This window comes from Falco peregrinus, chromosome W (assembly GCF_023634155.1).
Source record: "Falco peregrinus isolate bFalPer1 chromosome W, bFalPer1.pri, whole genome shotgun sequence".
Lineage (NCBI taxonomy): Eukaryota > Metazoa > Chordata > Aves > Falconiformes > Falconidae > Falco > Falco peregrinus.
Genome location: NC_073743.1, coordinates 1,766,901 through 1,790,872, shown reverse-complemented (window position 1 = coordinate 1,790,872; position 23,972 = coordinate 1,766,901). Strand labels below are relative to the sequence as shown.

The following is a 23,972-nucleotide window of genomic DNA, read 5'->3' as shown; positions in this document are numbered from 1 at the left end:
CATGTACGAGCCGATATTTCCCATTTGGTTTCTTTACAGGCAGAATGGGGGTGTTAAAGGGTGACATACAAGGCTCTAAGATTCCTTGTGCTAACAATCGATCAATTTCTGGTTTTAATCCTCTCCGTCCTTCTAGGGATATGGGATATTGCCTTACCCTCACAGGTATGTGGGGTTCGGAAATTTGGATTTTAATTGGTGGGATTTCCAGTCTACTAATTGTGTCCGGAGAGTACCAGACATCGGGGTTAATTTGTTTTTGATCATCCACGGTCAAAGGATAAGCAGACACTGTTAGCTCTTGATTTTTCACTTTAATTTCTAATTGCAATTCAACAATTAAATCTCGTCCTAACAGATTAAATTCTGCTTCAGGGACGAGCAAGAGTTCACCCATTCCAAATTTATTTTCAGTTTCGAATACCACATTTTTGATTTTGCTTACTTTAAAGGGTTCTCCTTTTGCCCCAATTACTTGTACTTTTTTTTTTCAGGGGAAACTTTACATCCCTCAGGTATTTGCCTAATAGTCGATTTCTCAGCCCCAGTGTCTACTAAAAGGGTGAACCCTTGTTTATGGGGACCTATTTTTAATTTTATCAAGGGCTCATGATGACTCCGGTCCCCTAAGATATAGAGCCCCTGACTCTCCTATTCCGTTTTCATCATTTCCTCATCCCTGATCCTTTCTCTGCAATTCTTCTTTATATGTCCCTTCTTTCCACAGTAAAAACAACATCTCTGTTCCTTCTTTACTACTACGTTCCCTTGTTTCGTTCCAGCAGACCTGTGTTCACCAGTCCGCCCTTTGCGATCCTCTCTGACCGCTGCTACCATCATTTTTACTTGTCGCTTGCTGCTCTCTTCTTCCGGCCTTACGTAGACTTTCTGAGCTTCCCTCAATAATTCATCCAACCCTCTATTCTGCCAGTCTTCTAACTTTTCAATCTTCTTTCTGATATCTTCCCATGATTTTGCCACAAACTGAGTTTTGAGGAGTGCTTACCCTAAAGGGTCGTCTGGATTTACCCCAGAGTACAGCTGAAGGGCTTTCCTCAGTCGTTCCAGCCACTCAGTAGGGCTTTCATCTTTCTTTTGCATTTCATTAAATGCTTTATTGATATTCTGGCCACGGGGTACTGCTTCCCTAATCCCCTGAATTACTATAGTTCTCAGGTCCTGCATATGAGTTCTATGCACTGGATCCTGATTATCCCAATTAGGTCTTTGGAGTGGCCATTTAATATCTGCTTGGGGTCCCTGGGCATGCTGAGCATCCCACAGTCTCATTCCTGCTCGTCTAATCATATCTCTTTCCTCGGTAGTAAATAATTGACCAAGGATAGATTGCATCTCATCCCAAGTATAAAGGTTTGGTCCCAAAAATTGATTTAATCTTTCTGCCACTCCGAGTGGGTCTTCAATTAAGTTTCCCATCTCGGTTCTTTTAAAATCTCGTAGGTCAGCCGAGTTTAGGGGTACGGAAATATATCCGATCACAGGTTGAGGTCCCCCCATGGGTATTTCCCTTAGGGGGTACATCTGAGCTGCCCCTTTCTGACTTCTAGTTATGCGTCTAGGAAGAGGGGGAGACCCTTGTTCCGACTCTGGTGGGGGAGTGGGCGCTCTGGGGACCTCTGCGGGAGCAGGAGGAGGAATGTAAGGAGGGGGGGTTAGAAGGGTTTCGTCTAACTCTTCCTGCTTTTTCTTTTGTTTAGTTTTCATTTCATTCAGTGGGTAAAGTCTAGCTCCCGGTCTTTCTAGCCACACTTCCGCATATCGACTCTCCTCCGGGTTAAGGGGTTTTTTATTATTAACCCAGAGGTTTAATTGCTGTCTTACCCAATCTTCTTCTGACCCATAGACTGGCCAAAAGACATTTTTAGAAATCTTCTTCCCTCCCCATATCTTAGTACAATATTCTATCATCTTCTGCTTATCTTTCCCTAGGGTTCCAGGGAAATATCTCCAATTGTCTAAGATATATGCCAGAGGGGTATTCTTAGGTACAATGGGTACCCTTCCCATGGGAGTCGAAGGCTTGCTGCCCTTCGCCCCCATCTTCTGGAATATCCACAAACATACACTCACTCGCTCCCCTTGTTCCTGGCCCAGTCCCTCGCGGGAGATGGGAAACGCAGTACTTAAGAGTCCGCACTCGCTTGGTTCAGTATATCGAACCTCTCACTCGTTATATTCCAGGAAACCCAATCCCGCCCGAACGGCAAACCCGCGAACAAATTCGCAATATACTTACGCGTCCTGCGTCTTCGTCCGGACTCCCGTGCACAGAATTTTTATGGGATTTTACCGGTTTCTCCGTTGCTCATTATTCTAGAATTTAGGTTCGTCGGTAAGGTTGAGGTAGGCTGTCGGTCGCGGGGCCGTGGATTGTCGCAGGGCGCCTCCCTGGAGGACGGAAGCCCACCGTTCCTTATCCGAGTCACGGCACCAGAAATTGTTATAAATTGAGACCACAATAGATCATAATCCAATTAAAATTTTTATTAATTATAGCAAGTAGAATATGAGCAAAGACAGCGCTGGACGGCAGGGGAGTCTGCGCTCCGCCAACTGCCGTCCTGAGCAGTTCAAACAGTCCCTTTTTATACATCTTTACTCCCGTGTTCATGAGGTAGTGGAGGTACTCTGCGCATGCTTCAGTTGTTGTTAGGGGGTCGTTTTCTGCCTTCTGGTGGTCGTTGAGGCCGAAGTAAGAAGTCTTCCTCCTTTGTCCCATAGCTGACCCCTCACTCATATGTCCTTATATGGGGTAGTTTGTCCTGTTTCTGTCGGTTCCTGGACATCTGGTGGTTATCTTATCTTGCACAAGCGGTATCTTGTGGCTGTTTATATCTTTTGCTGTCTGACCTTTACATTGGGCCTAACATAAATCTTTATAAACAATACCCTAGTCCATAGTTTCTCACATTGGTTAAATATTGTAATCAGTGGTGGCCTTTGTATAAATTGGGGAGTGATGCGAAATGGCCTCAGGAGGGAGGAACGTTAGATTATAACACTCTCCTGCAATTAATGTTGTTTCTGAGGAGAGAGGGAAAATGGGACGAAGTATCGTATGCAGACATGTTCTTCGCCCTCCAGGACAAACCTGAGTGGCAAAAGGACTGTGGATTAGTACCCCCTCGGGATCCTATGGTACTAGCACTAGAAAGAGTGCGGGATTAACATCACCTGATCTTTGATTGTGGCTCTAGAAAAGGATAGGAAAAAACTGAGACCTAAACTAGAAAGATGTTCTCGTTGAAATTTTTGTGTTAAAAAGCTCAGGTTGCGGTTCCTTCTGTGGAGCAACCAGAATGAAACACGTTGTAAGATCTAAAAACTTGTACTAATGTATGTAAAACCTGAGGGGGTGTGTGTGTGTGGGGGGGTGCGCGCGCGCGTGTGTGTGTGTGTGTGCGCGCGCGTGCGTGCTGCTGCAGAGGCAGGCTTGTGTAACCTGCAGAGCAGGAAGAGCATCTCCTGCCCCGAACCCTTCTGCTGGTGAGGAGGAGGGGGTTGCTGTTGCTGACAACTGAGCAGAAGGACCTGACAATGTCACCCCGATTGCTGCAGCATTTGCAGTACAACAGGGCCCGTAACGGCCCCTCTAGGGCAGGCAATGGGTATGAGGTGGAATTTTAGTGAATACAAAACCAACTTATTTGTTAAAACTTCAGTAAAAAAAAAAAATAAATAAAAATTGTTACAGTTGTGGGAGCTGCTGGCCACCAGGAAAACATCCTGAAACCTTTAAAGTACAAACTAAGAAAACAAATAAGAATGCCAAATTCACCAAAATCTTTGTTGGGATGAGATTTATTAGAACATCTAGACGTTTAAAGAAGGGGAAATGAAATTAAAAGTTAAATATGATCAATTAATTGAAATATTGAGCTTATCTTTAATTCAGCAGAAAAGAGGAAAAGAGGACCTCCCTGAAGTAAGAGAAATTTTTAACCAGGTGTATCTGAAAATAAATTCCAGGAAAGGTGAAAAATGCTTTACCTGTTACAGTAAAATGATAAGGGGGAGGCTTGCCTAGTTCAGATAAAAACAATATCCCTTGGTCAGCAAGGCTGTGGGGATATTGGCAGAAAAACTGAAATAAAATACACTCTGTAGTAGATCTACTAATGTAAATCTGTGTGTTTTGCCATAACAGTGACTTGTTATGGGATGTGCAGATGAAACTGCATTGACAACGAAGTACAAGGAATAAGGTTGGTCAGGTGCCTCCTACCATAGTCAAGGGCAAGACTGGGTTGGCCTCTGTGTTTGCCACCAAGAAGAATCTTGAGCTCCACTGTTGGCTGCAACCCAGTAGGCGTTGAGCGGTGGGAACATGTGCCATGCCAGACCTTGATGTGAGGAATGGCCCCCGCTGTTATAAGAGGGTCATCCAGGAAGGAAGAACATAAGATGGCCCATTGAGGCACTGATTTGGAAATTGGAAACTGCCTGGCCGACCATGAGGCCAGACGAGTAACAGAGGAGGTAGGAAAGGAGGAATTATCCTTAATACCAGACGATAAAATCCAAACTGTAAGTACAGATCAAGAGCCAAACTATTCTAAAGAAAACTTAAAGGTAATTCAGGACATGAATGATAAAATAAAAATAAATAAGTGGATTTATTTAAGGGATGGTCGTATAGTGGTACCATCCAATTTAATATGGACCACAGCCCTATTATTAATAAGACGCATTGGGGAGCTGATACTTTATATAAAAGTCTAAATCAGAAATCGATAGGGTGAAACTTGTATACTGTAATAAAACAGGTGACTCAGCAATGTGAAATGTGTTTACGCAATAATCCCAATACAGCAAATAAAATAAAACTAGGGAACATTAGCAGAGGAAATGTTCCAGGGCAACATTGGCAGATCGATTTCTGGGAACTTCCTAGAAAAGGGGGGTATCGATATTTGTTGGTACTAACAGATACCTTTTCAGGTTGGCCAGAAGCCTTCCCGTGCAGAACTGCTAAAGCCCGGGAAGTGACCAAAATACTACTCCAAGAGATAATACCTAGGTTTGGAGTCCCAGCGGTAATGTCCTCGGATAGAGGACCGCATTTTGTGTCCAGAATAGTGCAACAGATCAGCCACCATCTAGGAATAGATTGGCAATTACATACCCCATACCGACCACAATCGAGTGGCCAGGTGGAAAAGATGAATCATCTAATCAAACAACAGATTGTCAAGTTAGGCCAAGAAACAAATCTAACTTGGCCCCAGTCTTTGCCATTAGCTCTTACACGAATTCGAACTAGACCGAGAGCAAAAGAGGGGCTTAGCCCATTTGAAATTTTATATGGACGACCCTATGGGCAATAAACATACCTACTTTATAACTTTCGAGTTATAGAGTCTAATTCCGCACGTCATGGTGCAGTGCTGTGTTTTGGTTCTGATGTGAGAACAATGTTGATAGGACACTGACGGTTTGGGTTGTTACTGGGTGATGTTTATACTAAGTCAAGGACTTTTCAGTTTCTTGGGCCCTGCCAGCACAAGAAATTGGGAGGGGACACAGCCAGGACAGGTGACATGAACTAGCCAAAGAGGTATTCCATACCATATGGTGTCATGCTGGGTATATAAACTGGGGGAAGAAGGAAGGGGACATCTGGCATTTATGGTGTTTGTCTTCCCAAGTAACCGTTACGCCTGATGGAGCCCTGCTTTCCTGGGGATGGCTGAACACCTGCCTGCCCATGGGAAGTGCTGAATGAATTCCTTGCTTTGCTTTGCTTGCATGGCTTTTGCTTTACCTATTAAATTGTTCTTATCTCAACCCTTGAGTTTTACATTCCTTTCCGATTCTCCTTCCCATCCCTCTGGGTGGTGGGGAGTGAGCAAGTGGCTGCATGGGGATTGCTTGCTGGCCAGGGTTAAAGCACAACAACCATGAATAGTAATAAGAACAGTTTTAAAAATAAAATATTTAAAGCATGGTCATGTATGCCATACTAATGTACAACAGTTGAATAAAAATCTGATCTTTGCACAGGACTCACTAAAACATTTTTTGCTTTCCAGAGAAATCCTTGTTAATTCAAACTAACATGTTCAAAATAACAAGGTTCAATGATCTGGCAGTTTTTAAGAACAGATTGCTGACATGGTTTTGAATGTTTCTTAGATGAAATCACTAACATTAACAACTTCACATTAATCAATTAGTGTCAGCAGAATTCTCAAGAGCTATTCTGTAGGCTCCAACATAAAACAGTAATCAATTAAGAAAGTCAGATGAGAAGAAATGATGCAAAGATCAGAGCTGTCAATGGCAAAATAATCTCACCTCAGTGGTATCAATGGAAGAATAAAAATTATGCCATATACTTATTTCATAATGCAAGTAAATATTCTAAACGGTCAAAAGATTTAGTTATCTAACAATTCCCAAATAACTAATGTAATCAAAATTTATCAAGAACTTCACAAATCTATATTCTACAGCAGGGGTCCTCAAACTACAGCCACAGGCCGGATACGGCCCCCCAGGGTCCTCAATCCGGCCCCCGGTATTTACAGACCCCCCGGCCAGGGGCTGGGGGGGGAACCAAGCAGCTGCAGATGACTGCCTGCCACTGCATCCGCGCCGGCCCCCTGGTTAAAAAGTTTGAGGACCCCTGGTCTAGAGCATATAAATAAATTTCTGTATGAATTATACAAGCTTTTTTCTTTTTTATAGTGTTAAAGAACATAATTTAGGGAAAGGTTTATCTTCAAATAATTAACACCCAACTGTGGTGGGTTAGATTTGGCTAACAGTCAGACTCCCACCCAGCAACTTGCTCATGCCTCCTTCAGCAGTGCCAAACAGGGGGGAAAGAAAATAAGAAGAACTGGAACAAGAAAGCTCTTGGGCCAAGAAAAAGATGGGGAGATTGCTTGCCAATTATCATCACAAACAAACCAGACTCAACTTAGGGAAAATTAACTTAATTTATTGCCAATTAAAATAGATATTTAATTACTGATTTGAGTAGTCAGAAACAAAAAGACAAACATTAAAACAACGCTTTTTCCTCCCCCCTTTCCCCATCCCAACTTCACTCCAGACTACCTCTGAGTAGTGCAGGGGGAATAAGGGGGTTCTGCTCAGTATATAATGGTTTCTTTCCGCCATTCCTTTCTTCTCACACTTTTGTTCTGCTCCAGCATAGGCCCTCCATGGGCTGCAGTTCCTTCCAGAATACAGAACAGATCAGTCACAAGTCCTCCACGTGCTGCAGGAAATATCTACTCTGCCATTGAACACTGCATCCTCCTCCTCTGACCTTGGTGTTCCCTCCTCCTCTCACTGTCTGGCCTTTTCTACAGTTTCTTTTCAGAGGCACCACAAGCTTTGCTGATGGGCTCAGCTTTGGCCTGTGGCGGGTCTGTTACAGAGCTGTCTGGAACCAGCTGTGTCCAGCACAGGGGCAGCCCCTGGTCTCTTCCCACAGAGGCCACCCCTGCAGCCCTCCTGCCTGCTATGAAATCGTTGCCTCATACACCAACTTAAATACTGAGGGGTGGGTGTAAAAATAATAAAATACATAGTTTATTCCCTGGAGATAACTTTTTTTACATCTCTTGAGCATTTTTCTTTTTGAATAGGGATAAACAATGCCCCTGGCTTTTTTTTTTTTACTATATATTCTACCTGTGAACAATTATTAAGCACATATAACATTGCTTTGTTAAACAGCTAAGTTTTTGAACCTGTTGAGTTAGCAAAGTTCTCCACAGCAGGGTGTCAAGAAGGGGGGGGGGGGGGGGGGGCAATTAAATACCACTCTAAACAGGGTTCTTATTTTTCCATACTCTTTGTTTGGCTGTCAACATGATGAGGGTCCATACCATGTTACATGCCATAGAAAGCTACCTGACACAATCTGTTGTGCAACGCAAGCTATCAGAATCTATTAAAATTACCTTATGCTGATAGCACTAGAGACAGGACAAATCACAGGCCAAGAATCAGATACCAAAGAACATGCCTCAGGGTACCGAGGCCAGGCCCATTTGCAAGCAAATGATATTGTGTGAAACTGGCATACTCAACACATGATAACTGATGCACTACAAGGAAGCTGGAGTAGATAATCTCTAAAAGATCCCTTCCAACCCAAACCATTCTATGATTCTGTCTGTTACTGTCTTTGATATAATCTCAATCTGTTATAAATGCTACTTTTAAGAACACCAGTAAATATCTAGAGAAACAAAAATAAGAGTTTAATGTTTCACAAGATACATTTCTTTATTATCATGATCACAGAAACATGATTTTGTACAGAAATGTGTAAGTGAACAATAATCAGTGGAATCAGATTCATTTCAAAGATCAGGTAAATATACTACAGAACACTATTGCAAAAACCAAAAATATCTTCTTTCTGGCCTTACAGTGCACATATTGGCACAAGTATTAAGACACAATAGTGCTCAATTCAGCAATGTATTGCAGAATATCATGCCACAGTCCACTTCAAAGAGGGTCATGACATGCAGCTTGTTAATAAAATGTGATATATAAACCTACTACGTGTTAATTCATAAAATATATATTGGCTTATTTGGATGATTTTGAAGTGATTTCAGTGTGGAATTTAGTTTTTATCCAGGACAAACATCCAGAGTCTCTTGTTATTTGGAATAGTCTTCTTTTAGGCGATTGATTTGGCTTCAGGTAGGAATGCCTCCCAATATTTTATTAGCTTGTAGAGAAGGAAAAAAAAACCCCACACCTTACTTTAAGTACAGAACAACGGAAAAGAACACACATACACTTTCCTTCTCTTGTACTCAATTTGTCTCCACTGGACAAAGTAAGAACACAGATGCTGCCATTCACATTATCCATTCATTAATTATCCACCCACATTGTTACATGATGCAAAAAACCCAACAAGTAATAAATACACAAATTTGCTCACGCAAACAGTTATTTTTAACACACTGAGCACATTGCCGCAGGATATAGTTATACAGAATTTGTTTGCACAGTGAATTTGCCATTCTTACCTCTAAAGGTGTTTTGTTTTTAAATTATTTTATTTTTATTTAAAACAAAAGCTGGATGGTTATATCCCCAGATTGAAAAAAGGAAAGATTCCAGACACTCATTTGGGGTTTAACAATTGGACTGGATGATCTTAAAGGTCTTTTCCAACGTAAATGATTCTATGAACCAGGCCTACTTCTGAGTCACTGAAAGCTGTTTTACTGCTGTATAATATTAAATAATTTTTTTTAAAAGCAGATAAGCATTTGGGTATTCAAGTCTCTTCAGTAAGCCTAAGCACGTATTTAATGCATTTTACTCCAATCTACAAGTAAAAGTATTACCTGAATAGACAAGACCCTCCACTCCCCTCCCACTTCCCTGACAAAGCTTCTCTCTTGCTCCCCTGAATTAGGGCTATGCAAGTGAGAACATTAATAGCTGGAAAACAGGAATGACTATGTTCTCCTGCAATATATTACAGACTAGAGTTAGTTCTCTGTTTTAGAAACTGCCTTTTTAAACTAACATAATATGGAACATATAAATTATTAACTTGTACAAAAAAATTTAAAGTTTCTTACCTGCTGTTGTGTTTGCACTAATGATTCTAAGTACTTGATAATAACAGTTTTAAAGTCTTTCACTCGTTCCCTCTGTTAATAAAGTAAATAATTATGGCAGATTAACCTCTTAACCAAGTTTGCTTGGAACATCAATATATCTAAAGCAAAACTGTCATTTATTTGGACAAAATTATACGTGCCTCAAATCTTTGCACTTCCTCACGGATGGTTTTGGAGATATGTTCAAAATCTTTTTCCCCTTGCTGAACTTTTGTCTTCCACTGGCAAAGGAAAAACATGCAGAGCTAAAACTGCATTCTCTGTTCAGTCTATTGGTATCTGAACTTTTTTTTGTATATTAGTGATAGTCATCAAGAGTTGAAAAGCACCTATTTGTTTTTTGACATAAAGGGAAGTCTCAGTAATTTCAAAACAACAATTTATAGAGAAGGATGTAATCAGGTCAGTTAAAACAATGATATATCTAAGGTAATGTTATCTGTATACCACATATAAAAATATCTTTACATTGTTATTAATGAATATTTAGTAACAAAAAATTTAAAGATTTTTAGCAAAGAAAAGTACCTCTAAAGCTTTATTAGTTATTTCCTTTACAAACATTGCTATAAAAGGAACTTAAACCTTTAAGTTTTCTTACCTGTTCAAATGTGAAAAAGTCTTAAAAAATAGTTGCCTGTACTTTCCTATTCACAGAAGAGATTATTAAATCTTCATATCTGCCTATGGTCAAGTAAATGCTTATCTTTGTCATATTTCTGCTGCAGATGACAAGCTAACAAGGATGTGTTTATTGGTCAGAATGTATGTTATTTAGGCAAGCCAAAGCACAAGCTCTCTTGCTCAGTGGGGACCGTTTTAAAAGACAGCAGGAAGAATAATGAAAATAAAAAAATGCAGGTAAGAACAGAAGAAAAACTGAGAGGAAGTAAAGGTGCTTGAAGGGTTTTGTCATACTGGGAACAAGACATTAATATCAATACTACAAAACACTTGGTCATGTTTATCCTTATTTTATGTCAAAAGACATCCAGCTACACAATTAAGAAAGCATCACCAGCTATGTTACCTTATCATTACTAGACTTTCCTTTGCACCTGCTTTTATGCAACTATTATATTGCTAAATTTAAACCATCTGTGTAAGTATATTATGAAAAAAGCTATCATCCTGACACTTCAGGAATATGCATGCTAACAGACATTCTAAAATGCAACTATATCTGTTAATCCCAACATAATAACTGAATTATGGGAGCCAATAGATCTGGTAACAGTTATCTTCCTCAGAAAAAAGCAGCCAGGAAGCAACATACATTAATATAGTATATTCTTGCTAGCAATCTAGTGGTGCTATTTAATCCCAAGAGCATTTTGTGGTGCAGTGTCATCTTACTGTCATGATATGTAATGAACATCTATTCAAATAAATATCTTGAGATATTTATGGATTTAGTCTGTATTTATTCAAAGTTCCCTTACTGTCTTTTTAGATGTACGCTTATGGAGATATGCAATAAGTCATAACCAGATGTGCTTCAGGGAAACACTAATATATGTGCACAGCCTGGAAAATTAGCCAATAATTAAAACAATATAAAATTCAGTCCAGGAAAAAAGATTAAGACTGCTTTGAAATAACTTATGCCTTCCTATTACAACAGCCAAGACATGCCCGAAACTTCAGAAAAAGCCTCTATAGGCCTATGGACTTACATCCCAGTTTCATCATATCTAAACACCAGGGTTCATAGGAATTATCACTGGATAAGTTTGCCATCTTACAGTTTCTGACAAGGAAAAAAATCTTCCCCTTGTTTAATATGCTGTTTTGAGGACTACTCTTTTACATTTTATCTGCACAAAGGAACAGAGTCATAGATGAAGTTCAAGCTACATAAGCTTCCACTTTTTGATCTCTCTGTCAAAAGGACTACTATTAAAGAATTCAGTGATTCTGAATATATTTCAGTGGAAGCAATAATCTTCTGCCAGCATATTCAAACTCTGGGTTTACTAACAACCTTCTCTAAACACATGATAAAGCAGGAAAAATAAATCCTTCAGGAACAACATCATTAATTCTTTTTATATTAAGAATGAAAAAGGGTTATTGAGGATTTCCTACTACTCCAAACACTCAGGAATTAGTTTTGTCAATGAGTTCCAGCTCACTTGTTGCATGGTGAATGGATGACATCAAGAGAGCCAACCAGCAAGAGTGTGGTCACAAGTGTGACGCTTTTTTCCCCAGTCAACAAGGGCCTTTTTAAAGAAAAAAAGAAAGCCATGTTAATGAGCAACTTCAACACTGTATGTAAAAATATATTGAAGTGCAGAAAGATCAAAGCAGCTTGGGTTAGGGACCAGTGAAGCAGCCAAATGAAATAAAGTACATAAGAAATTGAAATCTGCAACGTTCTCCATTATTTCATGAGAAAATAGTGGTGCATAACTAGAATGCATTAATGTTAAATAATTAATCTGTCCTACCTCTTCTATTTCCTTAGTGAAGCATGTTAGAAAAAGTATATAATTTATGCAACTTAAACATATTTTCAATAAAAATCTAATATGTTGGTTTTTTAAAAAAGTAAGTAGATATGCTAGATTATTAAGCAAAACATGACAACGCTCCTCAGTCTTTTTAGCTAGATTTTAGCTTTAGAAGCCAAGAGATGTTCTTCTGACTACCCAAGTAATCTGCAACAGTTAAAGCATTTTTAAACTTTTTCATGTCCCCCTCCTCCCATCTCCTAGACTCTAGAGACAATATTTGACTGCCTTACATATCTCATAATGGGTAACAATTGTGCACATCTCATTTTAAATAAATTCCTTTTAGCAATTTCAGTAAATATGGAAAATAGCAAATACATGATTTATAAACAAAAATTGTATAAAATAGTGCATTAATGGAAACTGAATGAATCTGTACAAAAAGCCTGGCCTCCAGAATAATATAAAGACTTGACAACGTTACCTCTTTTATATCATCTTTAGCTTGTTGCAGTTTATCAAGTCTGTTGGCAAGTTGGAGCTTTGCTTCAGCTTCACATTTTTTTTGTAAAATGATCTGAGCATCTTGCCATTTCTGCCAGCATTTCATTCGATGATCAAACACACCCTGTAAGTATGGGTATTTGTTAAGCAATTTAAATTGTTAAAGCTACCTAAATTCCTATTAGGAAAAGATATTTCTAGACAAAACTGGAACAAGTGTACTCAAAAGAAACTTCACTGTCTTGGACTTATTTGGCAGTATGCTTGCACAGCTAAATACCATCTAAAACTAACAGAGGGCATTCAAGAAGCCTCTTTAGAGCAGACATCTTGGTGCTCCAAATTATTTTGTGTTCCTTGTCCCATCACAATACTACCAAAGTGACCACTGCAAAGCACTATAATGCACAAGTACTTCTCTAAATACAGATTCTAGTAAATTTTTTCATTGACTATACACATAACTGGCAGTAATTTTTGTTAGTAATGGATGTAGGTAGTAGAATTAAAGTATACATTTTCATACAGTATGTATTATATATATTATATATAATAACATATAGACTATAACTATATATATTATGTGTATATATATGTATGTAAAAATATATTCCCAGCCTGACAAGTTCAAAGATATTTCTGGATAAAATTCTTAGATACCCCTGTGATGGGTTGACCCTTGTCTGGCTGCCAGACCCCCACCCACAGCTGTTCTCTCATTCCCCCTCCTCAACAGGACAGGGGGAAAAATGAAATGAGAAAAGCTTGTGGATCAGGATAAAGACAGGGAGATTACTTACCAATTATCACAGGCAAAACTGACTCAATTTGGGGAAGATTATTTTATTGACAATTAAAAACAGAGTAGGATGGTGAGAAAGACAAAACCTAAACCCCCCACTCACTCCTTCCCAGGCTCAACTTCACTCCTTCATTCTCAACTCCTCTACCTCCCCCCTGCTTGAGCACCACAGGAGGGATGGGTGTGTGTGTGTGCAGTCAGTTCATAACAGTTTCTCCATGCCACTTCTTCCTCCTCACACTTTTCCCCTGCTCCAGCAGGAGTCTTTCCCCTGGACCTGCAGTCCTTCAAGAACTGCTCCTGCACAGACTCCTCCCCACAAGCCACAGTTCCTGTCAGGAGCCTGCTCCTATGTGGGCTCTCCGGGACTGCAGCTTCCTTCAGAGCATATCTACTTGCTCAGGCATGGTCCTCTCCACAGGCTGCAGGGAAATAAACACCTGTTCCAGCACCCGGAGTGCCTCCTCCTTCTTCTCCTCTGACCTTGGTGTCTGCAGGATTGTTTCTTACACTTCCCCCTCACACCTACACTCTGCTGAGCAGCAATTTGTCCGTTCTTATATATGTTATCACAGAGGTACCACCAGCTTTGCTGATTGGCTCAGCTTTGACCAGTGGTGAGTCCATTGGGGAGCTGTCTGGAACCAGCTGTGTCTGGCACAGGGCAGCCCCTGGCCTCTTCACAGAGGCCACCCCTGGCAGCCCCCCTGCTACCAAAACCTTGCCACATAAACCCAATACAACCCCTCCCCATGTCAAAAATCATGCTGTACACCAAAATTTGAATACTTTCTTTAATGAGATGTAGATCCACAAGTGATATTTGTTCCTTATTTACTGAAATTTACTTATTTACTGTTGATTATCTACTATGGCCAAATTATGTTCTTGAACACATTTTATGAGTATACTGTAAAAATCAGTTACCTGAAAGAAACATGTACATCATACTAACTAGTATGGTGTCCCTAAATACTCTGCACAATTAATATTGATCTAATTAGAAGATATTCACCATTCAGATTTTGTCTGGATCCTATTAATCCATACCCATTTTCTGTCACAACAATTTATCATTGATTCATTCATTTTACTCTATTGGAACTTCAGGCAAAAACTCAGCAAGTCTTAACTGTGTAATAAAGTGTGCAAATGCACATAAACATTCATAGAATCATAGAATGGTTTGGGTTGGAAGGGACCTTAAAGATCATTTAGTTCCAACCCCCCTGCCATGGGCAGGGACACCTTCCACTAGACCAGATTGCTCAAAACTCCATCCAACCTGGCCATTTACCTTAAATATACAACCTGAAAAGTGTGATCCTAAACAGAAATTAAGTATTTTTCCCCAATAGCAGTACTTACTTTTACTGCAGCAATAAGACGAATGTAGTCACCAAGCAGTTCTGAGAACACATAAAAATCAGAAAAAGCTTGTTCTTGATGCAAATGATCTATCTTCTCCTCAACCTCTGCAAGCTGAGACAAAGCTCTAGATAGAGCAGTGTGGTCCTCAGAATTACCTAACATAGCAGCACTTTTAGCAAAGGCAGCTGTGTTGGCTGAAAGCTCTGAAATACAGGAGTGACATCCAGTATAACAAAGTTAATTTGTTATGTTATTCTTCAAGATAGATCAACCAAGCAGACCTCTGCCCTACAGCAACCCTAACTTTACCAACCAAAAAATATAAACTATACTTCCTAAGCTCACAATACACAAGGAGATCATAATGAAGCCACATTTAGGAGAACATAGTGCACCCAAAATTCTCCATCATCAGTAAATTATTTTCTCAGCCTGTTACATGATGCCTATTGTGTCTTGCAAAATACATGGAAGAAGCTGTCACTACAGTATTATCCAACTGCTTAGTTCAGAAAAAAGTCCAAGCCCACAAAACAAAAGTCAAGTCACCTATACAGCAAATTCAAGGCAATCTTAATTGGTCTGTAGTGAAGTTATTCCATGCAGTTGTAGAGGAGGGGGAAGAAGAAAAATATTATTCAATGAGAACATCAACACCAGAGTGGAATTTGCTTCCATTACACTGTTGTATTGGCTAAAGTATCTAACAAAACTGTGTATACTGCAATATATTGTAATGTTTTGACAGGCCTTAAGAAGAAAAAAAAAAAAGCACGTGATTGTGTGGCTGCCATCCACAAAGCCGAAGTTTTGAGCTTATTCATTAACAAACTTTCACAACTCTCTTATCAAGCCTCACGTTAAGTCATCGTGTACAATGTGGACTGCTATGAAGGATCTTTGAACAAAATCTCAATCCAACTTAGTTAAGGATTGAAGGCACAGATTTGTTTATAACTGCTGCTTTTGTAGAATCATCAGAACACCAGAAATTTGTAGAAGAAAAGTCTTCAGATATTTAAAACTATCACAATTTAAATACCACTCTTTAAAAAAAAGCATTTCTTGAAATCTAAGAGCAGGTGTCAAATCAGCAGTAATCAGATACATTCCCATTTTCATTACTTCTTAAAATACTCTCTAACCTTGAGGACATCTGATCTCAGAGACATCTGCCTCTACAGAGAGTAATTCCTGGTAGAGGTATAAGAAAGCAACTTACGACACGTTCATATACTTTTAAAAGGGCAGAGTTGAAAGGTGAACCCATACTTAAACATAATGCATCTGTGTCAGAAGGTACATTTATGGTCTTTCATGTACTACAAATCAAAATTGTATTTAATTTATACAAAAAAAGTAAATCATCTGATGGAAAGCAGTATTGATAAAACAGCTACATAGGTGATTAAAATATTAAGCTTATGGACATTTCTTCTCTCAGAAACTAAAATTGCTAGCAAACAAAAGAGAACAGGAGGAAAAGTTATCTACACCTTTGCCTAGTGCTCCTCCCATACAGGGAAATCCCTTCAAACTTCAAAAATATCCTGATTTGTCTCCTATCAGAAAGCAGTATTGGGGAAACTAGACCAGGGACTTGGGCTGACAGAGGCCATAGTAAATAAGTTAAAAACTTATTTTCTCATAGATACTGGAGCACAATTATCCATGATTAAAGCAGAATCATGTCCTGGAGCCATCCCTCTGAAACATCAGAAAATATAAGTATGCGGATTAAGTGGAGTAGTGGTTCCTTATTCAATTGTTAAAGTAAAATTGGAACTTCCCTTTTGTGCCTGCCACCCCCCCATACCCCACCCCAAATACTAAATGCTACTAGGGAACCTAAATATATATATTGTGCATGGATATTCTGTTAGGCAAAAGCTGGATACAGGGCAACACTAAATGGGCTTTTGTAAACAACTGATGAAGAAACAATGCCAGGGGCCCAGTCAGGAGGTTACCTTTTTCAGGACCAAATGGATAGGGGATAGAAAATAAGTCCCCTGGTCCACTTGGCAAATTGATTATGTCAGGCCTCTCCCTCAAACATCTGAGGGGTGGCATTATATCATTACTGGAGTTGAAATAATATCAGGTTTAGGGAAAGTTTTTCCTTGCAGGAAAGCTGATGGTCTTACCACTGTGGCAAGACTTAACAGATGGTTTGTTGACACTCCCATGCCTTCTGCTGTGCAGTCTGACATCAGCTCTCATTTCAAAAATAAAATTGTACAAGAATGGCATGAACATAATGGAGTTGCCTGGGTGTTCCACCTGCCCTACAGACCCTAATATAATGGAATGGTCTACTAAAACTCTAGAGTAAAATTTATATACAGGAAAATGGGGTAAAGCCCTACCTGAAGCTGTCCAACGCTTAAATAACCAACAGACACCCACCAGATGCCTGGTGGAATGGGTTCATTTTTCTGCTCTCCAGCCAACAAAACCTTTAAAACCCCCACTGTAAGCCTGTCACTTTTCTCAGGGTGATATACTGTTCTTATTAACTACCTTTCAATGGTTAAAATATCTGACATTTTACTAACTCCCTGAGAAAAGGGCATATGGAAAACCATTTCTAAATGGGGACTCCCTTTAACTATCACTGAGGCTTGAATAATTTCCAAGGCCAGATAATTTCTTATCACTTCAGGTAATGAACTATACTTGGATGGATTCTTTGGCCTGAATAAACCTGGAATATACCTAAGGAATCATCACTTTACCTTTGTGGAAATTCCAACTGCAGGAAAATTATGATCATAGCACCCACTGTACTTATCCTTATTTGTACCCTGCTTCTCCTTATTTCATGACTGGAACAATAATCATGTCATTCAGTTCATTAGCATAGTCTCTCAAATGGGTAATGAATCAAACTGCTGGTATTATTTACACCATCCTCAGTCTTCAGATACTAATTCTGGGTGGTTAGCTGAACCTGTTCCTAAAATGCCTTGGTACCAACCTAAATTGACAAACTCACTTCCCAACCCTCCAACTTATCAAACCCAACCTTTTAAGGCACATTCATATGTTAAAAGCCCATGGTGCATTACAATGCCTGAACATACAAATTCAACATGGGTGGGAGAAACAAGCCATTGTGACTATACTCTGGTCTACAACCAGACACAAACCAGAGTTTATAATTAATCCAATTTAAGAACCACATGGATCTGTAAAAACAAATCAGTGATTACAAACTGTGGTGGGTTGACCTTGGCTGGATGCCAGATGCCTACCACGCCACTCTATTACTCCCCTCCTCAGCAAAAGAGGGGGGAGAAAATAAGATGAGAAAAACTTTGTGGGTCAAGATAAAGGCAGTTTAATGAAGAACTAGCAAAGGTTGCACATGCAGAAGCAAAGGAAACCAAAAGATGTTATTCTCTACTTCCCATCAGCAGGTGATGTTCAGCCACTTCCCAGGAAGCAGGGCTTCAGTACACATAGCAGTTGCTCCGCAAGACAAACATTGTAAATAGTGAAGGCCCCCCTTCCTCCTCCTTTCTCTTAGCTTTTATATCTGAGCAGACATCACATGGTATGGAATATCCCATTGGTCACTTTGGGTCAGCTGTCCTGGCTATGTCCCCTCCCAAGATCTTGCCCACCCCCAGCCTACTGGTGAGGAGGGAGGAATGTTGGTGCGACAGCCTTGATGCTGTGTGAGCACTGCTCAGCAGTAGCCAAGACACTGGTACATTATCACCACCTTTCTAGCTACCAGTTCAAGCACAGCAATGTGAGGGCTGCTATGGGGCTCAGCCAGACCCAATATACAAAAATTGCTGTTTTAAATCTTTCACCACTCTGGAATCTCACACAGAACATTAATGGCACATTTTGCCAAAGATACTATAAGTTCACTGTTCCTAATTCTACAGAATAATAGTTGGTTAAAGTACTAACAACAGTTGGACCATCTGTAACTAGCATAGCATGACCAGCTGCATATATCCTTTTCACACTATTTGAATGAGCCACACTTTCCTACTCAAATTTGATCATCCTGACAGTGAAAAAGAAACTTATCAGTGGCATGAGGATATTTCCCTAGAAATCTTATGAAATCAAATTGTTGACCTACCATTCTAGCTCTGTAGCACAAATGCATATAAAAGTCTTCCACCACAATGGGAAGTACTTGTACCATAGCACATTTTGCTCCCTGTGCATTTTAAACCAAAAATTGAACTACTACCTTTTTACACAACCGTTACCATGTATGCCATAAGCATTTTGTGACCAATCCCCTGGTAAAAAGATCAATGAAATTCCATCAATTTATGTGTGCATTATTTCCAAGTTTAGGTATTATTGAGTTAGAAAAAGCTGTCATAAATATTTCTACTACATTTGACATTGTCCAAAATGCTACTGTAGATGCTTTAAAGAGTTTGCAATTGGAAATCACTTTCACAATTAGCTATTCAAAACCATTGGGCCATAGATAATCTTCTAGCATCACAAGGAGGTGTATTTGTACTGTCAAACACCACTTGTTTTTATGCTAAAAAATCTAAATAAATCAAATACCATATAAACATCACTCAAAGACCAGTTCATATCTTTCACCAAGTAACTTGAGCAACCCTTGTCAGAAGGTCTACCAACTGCCTGGTTTTGGCTGTGGTATTGGTTACCTGACTTCAGAGCATGGGCCTGTCACGTTCTGTTAATATTAGCTCTTATTATGGCTGTTAGAATTACGCTATTTTGTGTTATATCTTGCTTTAAATCTTTATGCATATCAGTTACTAAAAATCAATGTTTTATACTCTCCTCCCTCCTTGGATGAGCAGCCTTCAGACAGCAAGCAGCCCATTATTGCCATGGAGTCCTCCTTATGACCCCATTACTAAATTGTAGGCCATGGACAAGAGGTGATGGTTCCACCAAAACTGGTGTTCTTCCCTGTTTGTGACAGTGTCAGGGGGTGAGGTGTGACTGGTAACTCCTGCTCCCAACCCCTGGTAATATGGTTAGCATAACTATTACCATTTTATAAGGCAAATGACCATTCTCTGTGACCAAGCTGGTCACGCATTAGTCCCCTTTTCCCTCATTATCAGGCCCTGAAGGTCCTGTGAACCAAGTAGAACAACCAGATTTCTTCTTCCCCTCCCTGTCGGCCTCAAGATTCCTGGGTGCCAGGCTGACTACTCCCTTCCTTACTGGCCTTGAAGGTCCCAGGCACCCAGCCAATCAGGTGGTGGTGATGACCCCATCACAGAACAGGGAAGTGTAACAGCATACAGAGCACTGTATATAAAAATCAAGCAGTTACAGGTCCTAAGTGGGAACTTGGACCAGAACTGCTGCTGGACAGTGAGACCTATGACCTCCCAGTGGCCAGGGATGCCTCCACTGTCATCTGCTTCCTCTGAAGATTAAGTGACTCTTTTTTATATGTTCTTTGAGTTTAGTTTATGATTTTTATGCTGATACAGCAAACCAAGTATTAAGATTTGACCCGATCTGCAGAGAGTCCAGGTGAATAGAAAGCATAAGTGGTGCTATAAGATTCTGTACTATGCTACTTATAAAATTGTACTATGCTGATTCTGCTTATAGAAATCCTGTGCTATTCTGATTATAAATTCTATGCTATAACCACCATAAAATTCTGTTACAAAAAAGAAAGCTTTATTTGTAACTACAACTTAGTGCTGTCATTATTCTGCCAAGGATCCCTAAAAGAACCTGTCTGTCCTCTTGGTGTCAGGTGACACCATGAGATCTAGATACATTTATAGTCAGACCACTATAGTGTATCACTTGCTAGTTATGGCATTAATCTCTGCAAGAAAAAAATAATGCTAATCAATATAGTAACTTTCAGGTTCAACAGAAGGAATTATATATATTCTGGATAAAATTAAGATTAAAACCAGATATACTAGAGCAGTTTAAAAGGTAGTTAGAAGACTTTAGCATCAAAATTTACTGTAAAACTTTGTTAAGAGCTCTGACATACTAAGTTCCTGTTTCATTAACATTTTCTAAAGCTCTAAGCACTTAAGCTCATGCAGTCACATAAAAGTAAATTTACCTTTCCTGTGGCAGACTAATGCTTCAACACTGGCATGAAGTTTCCTAAGTTGCTGATCCAGATTCTCAAATTGCTGCTGTTTTTCTTCAAACCACTGACCAAAGAGGAGAGTCTAGCATTATAATTTAGATTACCAACAGCATTTCTTGTTTCAAAGCAGCAAATCATCCATTTATCGTTAGGATGGTCAACTGAGCTAAGAATCCAGCCAATAAATTACTATCTCATTTTCTACTTCTACAGCTTTAAAACGCAATTGTTGAGCCTGATTAGACTCATTATTCAAATAAAAAAAAAAAATCAGCTCTTACTGCATCTGATTCATTCATCTTGATTGTCATTTTGTTGACAGCATCAGCAGCCTTGTTTACCATCCTCAATATTCCTGCTCCACTCAGAGCCTGGGTGTTAACTGCTCTTGGCAGCTGGAAATGAATGACAAATAAGGGCAAACAGACTGGTTAAGAGGCTGGAGGTTTAACTAGGTACAAGGGGGAAAGAAAAGGATAAATTATTTTCTTTACTCCTATGTGTTAAAGTATAGTGGAATCTAATTTTTCAGTTTTTCTATTTTTACATTCTCAGAGGAAAATAACAATACAGACTATTTACTTTTCTCCTACACCTTTACATTTAAATGGAACAAACAATCTACTTGGCTAGTTCATAACTTCTGGCACCTATATACTACAGAGAATAAACTGCCACTACAGAAACAGAAAAGCTTAGATTTACAATAAGATACAGAAATTCTGTAAAACACTTCATTATAATGCAAGATTCACACTGTGTACAACTCATAAAAATTGCATGTCTTTTTGCTTTTAAATATAGGCCAGGTTTCAAAACCTGCCTCATGAGTACTGCGAGAGCTGTGCATTTGTGAGGTACTTAAAAATCCTCAGGAGTAAGTTAACAAACTTTAAAGTGATATTATTCTTTGTTAACATTAGTCTAAATATGCTGTACAAAGTGGCCCTGATGTCAGGCCATTTACCCTTCGTATCTGATACTTTGCGTCAGCAGCATTGACACTATCTACCAATGATGCTTTTGTCAGTATTGAGGCCTCTGTGACTTATTACCATAGCTAAGATATTGACATTGGCCAAAAGACAATCCACTATTACAGCAAATCCACTATGCACATTTATAGACATGGTTTTAGAGACATAACAGACAATCTGTTCTGCAATATATTTCATTTTGTGAAAGGTGCCAGATTGATAGCATTGGTGACCGAAGTCCTCTATCCACAAAACATCTAGCATGGCCAGCACTGCATGCTTGTTCACATTATCATGTCAATAAACTTCAAACCTGACTCCTAGAGGCAAGAACTGTTTCCAAGCCAGTTTGATTTATGGTCTTAATTAACCCTCAGTAGCACTGATTATGGATTTTCACCTGTGTATGATGAGCTTCACTCAGAACTGGACAGATCAACTCATTTAGCAGAAGTCATTGAACTGCAGATAGCTTTTGGTCACTAACAACCTAAGATTTATCAGAGGTAGAGGCAATAGACTTTGTACACAATCACCTAAGTAGCCTTTTGTTACTTTATCCCATGAAGGGTACAATCCAATTTAATGTCACATAAATTTAGGAGATTAGGTCTCAATATAAAGAGTACATTACCATATCTGGAAACAAATAAGGAACTTAAAAGAATCTAAATACCTCAGAACTTTCCAAGAACTGCCTTAAATCTGGATCCTGCAACAAGGTAGGATGTTTTACTGTTCTTTGTAGATACCTATGATTTAACAAAGTTAAAACAAAGTTAAAATATTAGATAACAAAACAGATTTCATGTGCCTGACAGCATTGGAAAGTGTTCTTTAGCTAAAAAATTGGTACAATGCAGGCAGCATGTAACCTTCATTAGATAATGGGGTTTGAAGACAAGTTGTTGGCAATAGTTTCTAACCTAGTTTGTTTACATCAAACTTCTTAAGGCATCAGAATTCGCCATAAACCTATGATGCATAGTATTAAAATAATATACTTGATATTTTTAACACCTCGGTGAAGGCTTCCTGCTCTAACAACAACCAATCTAAGCCAGAAAATAGATGGGCTTGTTTAAACATATTCTCATACAACACAGTGAGCAGGCTTTTTGTTACAGCTAATTCTGGCATGTTTTAGAATTAAAGGAAGTCTTGGAGAAGCAAGTTGATCTTGTTCCAAGTATGTGTTGCAACACAAACAAACTAGTAGGCTGCAACAAGGCCTTTACCATCCCATACCAGGTTAACTTCAGTAAGTAGTTCCCACACCTTGCCCCTGCACAGCCACCAATCCCCCACAAGGTTTCAACAGCTCATCTACTGTCCATGCTGTTTCTTCATCCTCTTCAGACCAGTCCACCCTGCTTTTTGCCTTTGCTGCATCCTTCTTCTTGTCTCACCTACCTCTAGGACACACCCTCTCTCCTCTTTTTTCTAAGTCTCTCTTCATTAGCTACCCCTCTCCCATACCTCTTAGCAGGGGTCCTCAACATTTTAACCAGGGGGGCTGGCGCAGATGAAGAGACAAGCAGTCATCTGTGGCTGCTTGGTCTTCTCCCCCTCCCCACCCCTGGTGAGCTGTATCCAGCCCCCAGACCATAGTTTGAGGACCCCTGGCTTAGAGCTATTTAACTACTTAGCAGGAACCAGCCACAGCTGCACATTATCCAGGTCATCCAACCCACCACCCCTGAAGCCAGCCCACAGCTGTATATTATCAATGCTAATTAACCTGCCTTCATTCCTCTATAATTCCTCTACAGGTATGAACTCTCTATTTGCTGGCTACACAACCTTCAATCTATATTAGTTCTATAGGACTCATCAACCCAGAAGTTAAATTAGTACAACTCCTTCCTTTTACAATTTTTTGCACTTCTGATTGGATCTAAAAACTATTGATTACACAAATATGACTTGAAGAGGGAAATTTCAACAGTGTTCATTCACTAAAAACTGCTGCAAGTGTCATAACTGATTTTAATATTATGTGTTAATGGAAACTGTCTGATATTTACAAGAATGTTTTACAGAAACTTAATATTTCAAAAGATCACAGGAGCATAAGAAACTATGCAATATTGCCAATTAAGATGTACTAACAGAACACCA

At 39.4% G+C, this 23,972-nt stretch overlaps 1 protein-coding gene across 4 annotated transcripts in view; it reads right to left on the bottom strand.

Moving 5' to 3' along the window:
* Positions 1–8,220: 8,220 nt before the first annotated feature.
* The window catches only part of LOC129783092 (sorting nexin-2-like), a 49,326-nt gene continuing 33,574 nt past the window's right edge, over positions 8,221–23,972 (bottom strand). For 2 of the 4 annotated variants that reach the window (XM_055792777.1, XM_055792776.1), the window contains exons 8-15: positions 22,528–22,603; positions 21,156–21,269; positions 20,845–20,938; positions 14,772–14,977; positions 12,582–12,725; positions 9,779–9,859; positions 9,597–9,668; positions 8,221–8,725 (exon numbers count right to left, since the gene is read on the bottom strand). In XM_055792777.1, the coding sequence (XP_055648752.1) occupies positions 8,675–8,725; positions 9,597–9,668; positions 9,779–9,859; positions 12,582–12,725; positions 14,772–14,977; positions 20,845–20,938; positions 21,156–21,269; positions 22,528–22,603 (838 nt within the window). In that variant the 3' untranslated portion in view covers positions 8,221–8,674. Of the gene's footprint in view, positions 8,726–9,596; positions 9,669–9,778; positions 9,860–9,886; positions 11,864–12,581; positions 12,726–14,771; positions 14,978–20,844; positions 20,939–21,155; positions 21,270–22,527; positions 22,604–23,972 lie in introns of those variants that run through there. The other 2 variants (XM_055792779.1, XM_055792778.1) reach the window with 2 other exon arrangements.